The 11,620-nt window shown below is 32.4% G+C and overlaps 3 protein-coding genes across 3 annotated transcripts; 2 read left to right on the forward strand and 1 right to left on the reverse strand.

Moving 5' to 3' along the window:
* Positions 1 to 67: 67 nt before the first annotated feature.
* LOAG_08886 (hypothetical protein) lies at positions 68 to 2,332 on the reverse strand (the record flags this gene model as incomplete). Its single annotated transcript, XM_003144416.2, has 4 exons — positions 68 to 172; positions 553 to 605; positions 909 to 1,299; positions 1,478 to 2,332. 4 exons carry the CDS (start codon positions 2,330 to 2,332, stop codon positions 68 to 70), a joined length of 1,404 nt encoding a protein of 467 aa, XP_003144464.2.
* Positions 2,333 to 4,430: 2,098 nt separating this feature from the next.
* LOAG_08887 (hypothetical protein) lies at positions 4,431 to 7,670 on the forward strand. Its single transcript, XM_020447820.1, has 7 exons — positions 4,431 to 4,688; positions 4,961 to 5,141; positions 5,368 to 5,548; positions 5,816 to 5,911; positions 6,083 to 6,179; positions 6,650 to 6,764; positions 7,015 to 7,670. Exons 1-6 carry the CDS (start codon positions 4,555 to 4,557, stop codon positions 6,741 to 6,743), a joined length of 783 nt encoding a protein of 260 aa, XP_020301987.1. The 5' UTR covers positions 4,431 to 4,554; the 3' UTR covers positions 6,744 to 6,764; positions 7,015 to 7,670.
* A 1,487-nt stretch (positions 7,671 to 9,157) lies between these two features.
* LOAG_08888 (hypothetical protein) lies at positions 9,158 to 10,741 on the forward strand. Its single transcript, XM_003144418.2, has 3 exons — positions 9,158 to 9,304; positions 9,505 to 9,573; positions 10,254 to 10,741. Exons 1-3 carry the CDS (start codon positions 9,183 to 9,185, stop codon positions 10,492 to 10,494), a joined length of 432 nt encoding a protein of 143 aa, XP_003144466.1. The 5' UTR covers positions 9,158 to 9,182; the 3' UTR covers positions 10,495 to 10,741.
* The last annotated feature ends 879 nt before the right edge of the window (positions 10,742 to 11,620 follow it).

Below are 11,620 nucleotides of genomic sequence, written 5' to 3' on the forward strand. Positions count from 1 at the left end.
ATTATTATTATTATTATTATTATTATTATTATTATTATTATTATTATTATTATTATTATTATTATTATTAATTACTTTTCGAGGATAGGAAAATCAGGATAGGATAAAAACCAGATAGTGTTCCAAATGCTTTCGCCGAACTGGTAACATCAGTTACTATTTTCTTTAACTCCTAAAAAGCTTTAATTCGAAAAACGAAATTTTTGAATGGTGATCTCACTACAGACAATTTTAATCAATCGATATTTGTCGGTTAATATTGGTTTATTATTCTTTTATAATTTATAATTGACTATTGTTTGCAAAATCTTACAGACGCTTTGAACTAGCAGTTTTCTGGGGACAGTCATTTCTAGACTTAAACCTGATAATTAGAAATGTTGTTTCCGGTATTTTAGATTTTCCGGTTATCCTCATATAATGATTATCAATGTTATTTTCAAGTTTATGCTCGAAATGTTTTCTTCTATTGTTTTAATCATATTTGCATTCATTCATATGCAACTTTTGTAATTTTAATCAGCTACGATGAATTTAAATTGAAAAAATAACCTTTGGAACATTCTTATCATTCTTGTCCTTTGATCCATTAACTATAGATGGTGCTGGGAAAAAAAAAAATCATTTCATTTAAAATGAAATATCACATATTTGTCTCACGAATAGTTTTCATTTGTTCGGTTCGCTATTTTCGTTAACGAAGAAATTCTGATAATGATCGTTAGAAATAACTCAATAATACCTTGAATTACTTTATGCTTGTTCTAAATCAAAGCAAACGTTCTAATTTGAACCGATCTTCCGGGAAAGGACGATATAATAGAGGGAATTTTTTTGGTAATTTCTCCGCTTCAAAAAAAAAGCAAACAAAATTTTGCTAAATGAATTGTTAAATTTAAATGTCATACATATCACTTTCTTAAAATCTATCTCTTGAACATTCTGTTCAAGATTAGGTTCAGATATTTCTGGTTCCTTCTCTTCTTCCTCTTCTTCTTCGTCGATAGATTTTGATGCATAAATAATCTTTTCTTCATGACCGTTATGTATGATTGATACTTCTCTGATATCATTCTCATCACAATCGTCAACTATACCGCTATCATTCTGATCGATTTCAATTTGAGATTCTCGTATTTTTAAATCCGGATTCTCGTTAGTCACATTTTCTCCGCTAGGAAAGAAGCCATTGTTTGATTTATTAAGTTTTCTCGTTTTTGAAACGAATAATTGTTTCTCAGAATGATTGTCTGTTGGTATCTTTTTTACATCAAACACATGATATATTCTTTGTTTACTCTTAAATTTTAACTTTTCTGCTTTTCTAAAATATGAACCGTTAGATAATTCGGAATAATTTCCTGGCCTCATTGTTTCATTTGTAAAATTTCCGGTTAATTGTCTTTCAAGTATATTTGCTGCAAGATTGTAGTCTCCTATTGAGGTGTTTAATAAAGCCGGCTGTTTTTTTTAACACCTCCTTTCCTACAACTGCCGGATCTCTTCTTTGTCTACTCTCAATCTTTGATCTTTCAAATATGCTTGTCGCAAGATTGTAGTCTTCTGCCGAGGTGTTCAATAAAACCGGCTGTTTTTTTTCCAGAAGAACCTTCTTCACCTCCTTTCCTAAAACTGCCGGATCTCTTCTTTGTCTACTCTCAATGTTTGACTTTTGCGTCCCTCTGAAATCTGAACTGTTAGTGAATTTAGAACTTCGTACATTCATCGTTCCATATGCTTTCAATTCTTTTTGAATTTCATCTCCAATTTCTGAATTCAGTCTAGCTTCAAATTCGTCTTGTACTTGATCCAGAGAAAACGGATCATCCATATAACTATTCCGTGGATTTCGTCGAACAACACCATTCCAGGATTTTCCAGGGTTTTTCAACTTTTCCATTTTCAAAATAAAATTGTTTTTCGAAATATCTTTCATACTCAAATGCTGTTTTCTAGTGCTGTTATGCCGATCGTCCATGAGATTATTTTGCTTCTGAGATTCCGCATTTTCATCCCTAGTACTAGTCAATCCGTTTTCTTCACGGTAGCCTTCTTTTCGCTGTCGAATATTTGGCTGAAAGTGATTAGTTAGCGATTTTGAGTGTAATTGTGCCAGCAGCGATACTCCTTTAAATGTATTTTTTAGGCCTGATCCATCATACATCTTGGTTCTAGTTGTATTTTCCGGATTCATTTTTTCAAACAGCGCCGAATGCTTTCTAGCTACAACTTGATTCCTACCAAGTGCAAATATTGCTGACAATTTTTGGGTCAGATGTTTGGTATCCTCCTCTTCATCTCTCTTTTTCCTTCTCTGACTAATCACATGCATAGGGATAAAAAATTTTCCAACGATCGGTGCTTCATCTTTTCCTTGAACGATAAATTTGCCATACTGGATGTCAGTTCTGTCTAAAATATAATATTCTATTGCAAGTCAAAATTCCGGGTTAAATTTTGATCTCCTATTCCGCAAGTACCATACTCTACTCTGATGTTTTTTGGCTTATTGAGTGCCGGATCAAAAATAGCAAAAAAAAGAGAGAATGGAGTAAACTGTTTATTTTTTTTTATCAATTAATGTTTGCAAGAGTATAAAGTGCTAGTAAATAGGTAACAACAACAAATATTTAGTATAGTATTGCTGGGAGATTTTTAATTTTTTCGAAAAATAATTTTACAATTTGTTCATCAGTTTTTCTTTTCACCTTCTAAAACAAATATCTGCCTAAAATGGAGGTGATACTGAATGTATTACTCACAGTAGCATTAGTTTACATTTGAAGAAACAAAACCAGCTAAAATAATCAGCTTCAGCTAAAATAATCAGCTTGCATAGCAGCAAACTGTTTATTGCCTAGTGTGACTGGCTAGCCAAGGCTAACCAGCCAGAAGAACGGTAGTCTAATCAATGGATCTATAGGCTTTAATGTTGTATATCTTTTGACGTATTTCTCGACATGAATCATTGGAACTATGTGAGAAGGAATTCGGTAAGCAACAATATCACTGTCAAAAGATACACAACATTAAAAGAATAATCTAATCTAAGATCTTCAAAGAATAATTGGACTAAAAGCTTCATTATTTGAGTCATATCGAGAAATACGCAAACTATGCTATGAAACCATTCCATTGGCTTCATTTTGATCACCTCAAATTTCGATCAAAAATCAATGGATCTATAGGCAAAAAAAAAAGTAACAAATAAATAAATTTATTGAGCAAAAACTTTTTTGTGGGGAAAAAAGTTTGCTAAACTAACTGATTCTAACATTAACCAAAGTTTTCATCGTATTTTCAATACATACCAATAATACTGAGCAAACCAAATAAGACCAGTAATTTTGATAACATTATGGTGTAAAAAGTTTTTTTATCACCGTGAAATTTACGAATCGATACTATACTCCAGCTAACAAACTGTAGAAAATGAAGATTTGGATCGATAGATCATCCTTTTATACTCTTTATCTCCATGAAAATATACATAATGCAAGTGATGTACACATCATTAGAAATTTCAAATAAGCTAACGGTTGTACACGTTGTTCACATAGGATTCCGAATCTCTACCTATCCAGAATGTAACGGATTCTTGAATGGCCTAATCTGCCGGAATAAAAGATACTCTCTCCGGATGAGCCGATGTAAATGCGTGGCGCCATTTTAATTGTCAACAGTAATGCACATCAATAACGAACTAGTTTAGTTATTCTTGCTTTACTATGCACACCATTAGTGAAAGAACGGAATGATGATTGCCAAATTTCACTAATTCTTTACTCTCATGTCTTATTTTGTGTTATTTGTAATTTTAATTATAATTTTAATAGTGGTATAATTGCAACTGTAATTCCAACTCCGGTTCTAGTTCCAGTTCCAATTTCAATTCCAGTTCAGTTCCAATTCCAATTTGACGATGAACTATTAGTTTTCGACTGATTTTTTCTAACGTTAAACTGTTTCGAAAAATGTTACTTTTCTTAAATGTTACTTCTCGTCTATGCAACATCTACTTTTCTCCTTTGCATTTTTAGAAGTTAGAATTGCTTTTTTTCCACAATTTTGGTTGTAGTAAAAATATGAGATATTAAATAATCGATGGGATTGTAAGGTTGAAATACTAGTAATATTAATAAATGTCACCTCAATCAGGATTGTAATTCGAAATTTAAACGATTTCATTTGAAATTTTATTTTCTAGTTTTTTTTTATTTAATTCTTTTTTGATTTAATTTGAACGCAACTTAAAGTAACAACAAAAGTAGTGCTAAATTAATCACAATTAAAAATACCCTAGCTACGTAGTCTATGTAGTCATAACAAGATTGCGAGTTTGGCAATTTAGATCGTTAATCAATTTAGATCGTCATGCGTATATGTTCGCGATTTTTTTGTTTGTGTAAACGTGATAATATTAATGTTTTTTTAAGGCTTATGTTTTCTTCGATTAATAAAGGATGGATCTAGTTGACTGCTAGAAATTCGAATACGGAAGCAGTAAATTTCCATATCCAACATTGAGCTGATCCTGAAATTTAGACAATTAGTATGTATATTCGGCTGAAACCTGCAAATTTTGCTGCACTTGCTACCATAATTTTCTTTCTCTATCTGGGATATCTCATTTGGGAAAAAGAGGAACATTTTCCGGATGTTATTATTGAGCTCCACGATTTGTTAAGGTTTTTAAGGATTCATTTGCTGAATTAAGTTTGAGAAATTAGAAATTATAAGATATTCAAGTTCTTTTTTTTCTTTTTTTTACCGAAGTCGTAGTGCTTAGACGTTATGTAACCCTGTTAGACTTTATGAAACTGTGGCTTTTGGCAACCCTTTTTGAGCCCAGGAAATGAAACAATATGATCAGTCAGGCTTTCTTTTTGGAGTGAGAAAAAATGATCATAGATAAGTCCTAAGTTGTGGTATACTTTATTTAAAAGAAATTCGTTTACAGTTATGTGCTTCTGGCTGCAGAACTAGGTGGTCGTGCTATACTGGATGTTAATGATGAGGAAAAATTGAATACTTTTAAAAAAGCTGAGACGGATGTTGGCAAACCTGAACTTTTGACGCGGGCTGATTTACTGTCAAACCAGCTTGTAATGAGCGTCCTGGGAAGATATCCAGGTTTAAGGGTGAGGCTTTTCTGTTGGATTCATTTTTTAAATTGTTGTGGATTAATAGAGAACTTATTTGTTCCGTTAAGAAATTCTTTTATGTTCCGAACTATCCAGTTTTTGACCGAACGTTCAAATTTGAGCTTTCAAGTATAACAATTTTTTGTGATTGCATTTCATTTTTATTCTTTTAAAAGGGAAGGCACGTGAAGCAGTTATAGTGATATGCAGGACATGTATTCAGATAATTTCTGAAGAAAAGGGAGAAATGATAAACATAGTGGATTATGGAAAATATCAGTCACAGCAGGAGAAACTTTATGCAGATGTGAAGGCTATTGTTGACTTATTTCCGTCAAGAAAATATTTTTTGTCGAAGTTAGCTATTTGGGTTGATCCATTGGATGCAACACAAGAGTTTACAGGTGAAATTTTGGGTCTCGCTTGCGCAATTATCCAAATAAAGCAGTGAAGAGTTCTAGCTCTTTTTCTGTCTAAAATTTTAGGAGTATTGGAAATTTATGATTCAGATGTACGTCCGCTACTTACTGATATTACCCACTGACATACGATAGAAATTCTGATTACCTGTATATTTTATGTTTCAAGACTCATTAGAATTTTTCCCTTCTGTTTCTCATTCACATGAAGCATGCACGTAAATTTTATGGCTGCATTGTTTATGTTTCCAGAAGGTCTGTTTGAATATGTTTCTGTGATGATTTGCATAACATTGGATAGCATACCTGTTTTTGGTGTGATTTACAGACCATTCACTGGTGAAAGGGGTTTGTTTTTATTTTTCTTCTATGCCGTTTTTCTGCTATGTTGAAATTAGTTAAAGCAAACTGCACTGTTATAGAACAATCCAGAAGTAATCAGTGATAGTTTCAGTCTTTATTACATTTGTTTGTCATTTCACGAACTCATTTCAAATGAATCAAATCCTTATTTCACAGTGTATGGTTTAAATGAATTTGGAATCATGAAAGGAAACGGCAATAAATGGGATCGTACGATTTTGAAGAACCATTCGAAATTGGTAATGGTTTCCAGGTACTTTTCGTGGTGTTCTATTTTCGAGATTCTGCCTGCCACTAAAAGAATTTGATTTTATTTATTTTAAATAAATCATCGAATTTTGTGAGTAGAAAAGATCATGGCTATGTTCGACCAATAGTAATACAGTCGTCGCAAGAAGTACTGACCATACGAATGATCAGTTGTTCCTGATAGAATGGCGTGAACTTCTAGGTTTCTTACTGTCACTAACACTTGCATTTCTTTGGGCGTGGAAGTAGTACTTCTGTTGACAGTATTTCCATGAAACCACTTTTCTGGGTCTTTTGAAATTTATTTCTAAAAAGAAGCGAAAAAAATAAACATGAAGCAACGAAGGAAAATAAGAAGCTTGTCATAACTGGCAACAGAACTACAAACAATCTTTTGTTCTTTTAGCTCAGAAGAGGAAAGAGCTCAACAGAAAGAAGATTAATTGATTAATTTAATAATGACTCCGTTTTCAGATCACATGCTGGGAATGTGAGAGAATTGGCACTGAATCCTTTTTTTCCAATTTTACTGTTGAAGCAACTGGAGGTTCTGGTTACAAATCGTTGAGATTGTTAAATGGCACTGGAGGTGTGTTTTCATTTGTGTTACAGAAAATCGGGGGACTTCCATTTTCATTTCATGTTTGCTCTCTCGATTATGGTTTAGTGATATTATATTGATAGCAACGTTTTCGGTAACATTGGGGTAAAATGTATAAAATAGCATGCCTTCTCGATGGCTTAGCTTGCTGCACCTTTCCGAAGTTTAAGATTTCCTGTCTGTTAATTTTTCCTGACTTATTTTTGCATATTTAAACAATTCCTACCTCAGTTTTCAGAGTTATACTTACACAAGACTGCCATTAAAAAGTGGGATACCTGTGCCGGTGATGCTTTGCTTCGATCGATTGGTGGTTTAATGCTTGATTTTAATGGTGATGTGTTGAGTTACGACCCAAATGGCGATTATGTTTTACGGAATGGTTTATTAGCTGCTGCGCAGTATCCTTTCACTTATTTTCAGCAGTGGAAACAACATTTAAAAGGAGCTTCGATTACGAGATAAAATTCCATCAATTAAATCCAGGAAATTAAATTCAAAGCAAGCAGCGTTTCAACTTTCTCAATTTCTGGGATATCTCTTTTTTCAAGATATTTCTGTCACCATTTTGTTAAATGATGTTCTAATTTTAAAGAGGGCAATTTATGCTATCTGTTGTGCCATAAATATATGCTGTTGTTTGGCTTTTGATGCAGTACCTCACTTATATAACTTCTTGATCAATTTCTCCTCGAAATTTTGAACTTCTAACCTATTTTTACCTCATAGTGTTGGAGCAATGATTATTTAAACAATAATGTCGATATTTTAAAAAATGTGATGTACTGGACATTTTGAACCACCTAATCCATAGAACTGTCCGTTCGAAAGTGCTGTCGTTCTGCTTTATTCTGATGAAAGCCGTGAGATTTGGGTGATCATAAAGCTAAAATTAATCTTCAACTAAATCAATATGTTTTTGGCATTGTCAGTTCTCCAAAACTTGTTGTATTACTCTGCACGGTCTTTGTATGCGCAAATTATTACTAAAATATTTTTACTTCTGACATCAGCTTTTCTTGGCACATGAAGGCCAAAAGATGAGTGCATAGAGTGATGGTACAAATATCCAGGTATTCGGATGCGCCCTTTTTGGGTGACAGTTTTGATAGTTGCGATTCGAGTAACACATTTGAACCCGCCCATTAAAATTTGTTGGATGCATTCCTTTGATTCCGCCCTGTTTTTTGTAATAGGTAATATATTTAATGTACAAACAAGAAAAGGATTTTGCACATTAATTCCGATTACCATCAAATCCCGATTACCATCAAAGATTTGATGGTAATTAAATCCTCTATGTCATAAGCATGACTTGTCTGGCTTTCATTTTTCATATTCTTGTTTAGAAGAATTATTGTACAATTCTACATACTGATCGTATTTCAAGATTTACTATTTATTTGTTTATACTTGTTTATTATTCTATATCTTTGACTTCCAATAATTTGATAGTGATTTCTCCATCAAAAGAATTTGCATACTCGTAAATTTTTAAAAAGCCAGATTAGACTTTTACTGAACTTCCTATATTCACAATCCATTTTTTATCTTTGTCAACTTTTTTTTTGTCGTTAGATGGAATTATTTTTTGCTGCAAGGGATGTTTTACAATTTTCACTTTTCCTTGCTCTTTTGTTAGTGATACTCGAATGATCACCAAATCTTCCTGATGTTATTCATTATAATGCATGTCTCATTGTTGTCTTGATGTCACGTCTCACGGTTGTCTTGATGTTATGCCAAATTGTACCTTATATATCTCCCAAAAATAAATCTACGTTACGATGTAGTTATTAAGTTTTGACTATCTGATCCTTGGTAGTCATTTTATGACAGGCTGTTGTTTGCTAGCATTAGTATATATTCAGTTTCTACTTCCTCATCGCATTGTGCAATAATTGAATTATTAATTGGATTATAATTAGTCTTATTACTTATCATTTCCGTGTTCTGTGAGCAAAACAAAATTATCTCGAATAAGCGCTACTGGATTTGCAAAACTGCATAATACTTAAGTTGCAATAAACATTTTGATTACTAATTTTTGGGATTATTAATTCGTCCTACACAAATATTTTGCATATTTCTGCTTGCATAGCGAAATATGCTTATTATCTTGTTTACGAAGATTAATTCAAATGTTTTCAATTCATTATATTCCTAATCGTAATTAATCATTGTCACTTCAGAATTACTGGAAGTACATGCCTAATAATAAGTTATTTGACATTTTATTAATAAAAAATACAGATTAAGAAGTCTGTCTTGGTTTGCCGGAAATATTTTAAAAAAATAACATATTATCGTCACTTTTGGTATCGAAAACTAATTGTGAATCATTTATTGTGGCAGTCTTCTCTTATGCAAGCCATATTCTTTTTCAGCTGAAGTGAAACGAACGAAATGGAAAGGAATTTGAATGATTTGGCAATTCGTAAATTTCAGTTGGCGTCAGAATTTTTAGCACTTAATAGGGAAATGGGGACTACTCTCGATAACTATCGGCTCAACTTATCTAAAACAAAGTAAAGCTCTTGTTTTAAATTGCTGATATTTGTTATGGATTTATGCGGTAGGTGAACTGAATAACGCTGACTTCATATCATGTCAAATGCTTTAAGCTTGGTATTGATTTTGATTGCACGTGAAATAGATCGAGTCTTATGTTGTCAGCTTTTTAGCTATGCACATAGACTACTCATACTAAAGAAATGAGGCTTTTTAGGTCAATTATAGGATTATCAGCAACAAGTGCCGCATTTATCGACAACCGCGATTTGGAACCAGTTGTTCGGTTCGTTTCGAGATAATCGTTGCTCTAATTACCATTTCGAGTTCATTATTTATCAATTTTAATTTAATATGGTTATCGAACATAAGTAATATGAAAAATGAAAATACCTAAAGAATCTAATCAAACTTCAGAACATTTATTATGAATTCGTACTGATATTACTTGCTAAAAATATGCTTGATGAAATGGGTTCCGCATTAGATTTATTCTCTTTTTTTTTCTTTTTTTTTTAATATAGACATCAAAAAGAAGCAATCAGTCATTTAAAATGTTTGATATGCTTGATGACTATGTTAAAAGAAGAAATGATCAATTTGCTAAAAAACATTGGATATCTTAATACCAATAAACGAAATGAAATAATTTGACGGTAATTTCATGGCTGTCTTTCAGGAAACTCAAAGCCGCAATTACGCCTGTATCGATTTACAGGCTATACAGGAGAAATAGTTGATCTTTTTGACCAAGCAATTACGATTTATCCTTTATGGGACAGTGACTGAGTAGAAATTTATTTAATTTATAAAAAGAAGATAAATTCAGTGACAAGCTTTTTGATTCAATTCACCAAATGTTAAAAAAAAAAGACAAAGTTGGCAAACTGAATGAAAAAGCCTGTCGTTGAATTCCACTTTCTTTCGAAAAATTTGTTTTTGATAATCAGTTTTGTTTATTTGCAGGGTTGAAATAAATTCAGATGGGATATTTTCTTTGGTACCAAGTGATGCGCTGAATAAAGTCAGTAAGGGTTGTCAGTTTCGTCCATTTGGTATCCTAGAACCACTGTGCGCAAAAGCTGCTCGACATGATATCGTAAAAGCATTTCCACTGATTTGTGAAATAGCTAATATAAAATACAAATTGAAAGAACTGGACGAGGAATATCGTAAAATGAAAGAATCTTTAGCTTTGGTTACCTAGATTATTAAAAGTTATTAATGCAATTTATTTGTCGTTTAGCATCATTTAATCCAGGTGCTGTAACATCGAGAGCATTTCTCTGGTTATGCTTTTCCAGTGCCAAATATTTTGCTATTTCAACACCGGGATGGGCTGCCCAAGCCGCGTTTTTTAGAACCAAAGCATAATTTAAAATGTAAATTTTTCACTAATTTAATACTCGTCGTTTTTCCAACTTCATATTAAATTGTTTTAAATTCATCAAAACATTCAACTACTTATGGTGAGTGATTAAAAATTGCCATTAAAACAACTGCACTACGCGCAATATATAAACGTTTTAAAAAAGTAATTTATACAAAAAGCTGACAATTTGATCACCCTGATTTTGTGATACAAATAGCTTATGCTTGATCGCTAATGACTGACACAGGGAAGTAACGCTTTCTGAAATTATTCATTAGCCATGAAGAATTTATTAATGCAAGTAATTTTTTTTTTTACGACCTGATATTATTAGTATTATTACGAGTGAAAGGATTTATTGATGAAAAGAAACAAGTTATCCACCGTGGATTTAAAAAACGTTTCCGGATTTCTTCCACTTCAAAATCGACATTTATTATAAGGCAAATGGGAAAATACAGCGAGATTTTCTGGAAACATTCTTTTGCATAACATTGAGTAAATCAGCTCATCTTTCAAGTTTGTTTTTGGCTGTTCAATTAATTTAGTGCGATAGTTGAGAATAATTAAGATCTTGACGAAACATTTAAACATTCGTAAAATCGATACTTAATTCGACCAATACTGACACCATGAACTACCGTCAGATGTACGTAGAAAATTTTGTAGATGGGATAGGAGTTTTCATAACGTGATGCGGTCAATGCTATAGGAGTGTGTATTTTGGGTTGATTTGTGTTTAGTATCATCTTTTGTCTTGTTTGCAATATTGTTTATGGGGTTGATTCAGTGAGGGTCCATTCATTTAATAGCTAATAATCAGATGAAATTATAGTGCAATGGTAACAGCGCCGAAAGTTAAGAGGCATACGGTACAAAAACGGAGCAAGAAATGGGACACTGGAAAGACAAAGAAGAAGAAGAAGCAAACGGTAAAATACAACATCGAGTGTAAAAATCC

This window comes from Loa loa (assembly GCF_000183805.2).
Source record: "Loa loa unplaced genomic scaffold supercont3.101, whole genome shotgun sequence".
NCBI lineage: Eukaryota > Metazoa > Nematoda > Chromadorea > Rhabditida > Onchocercidae > Loa > Loa loa.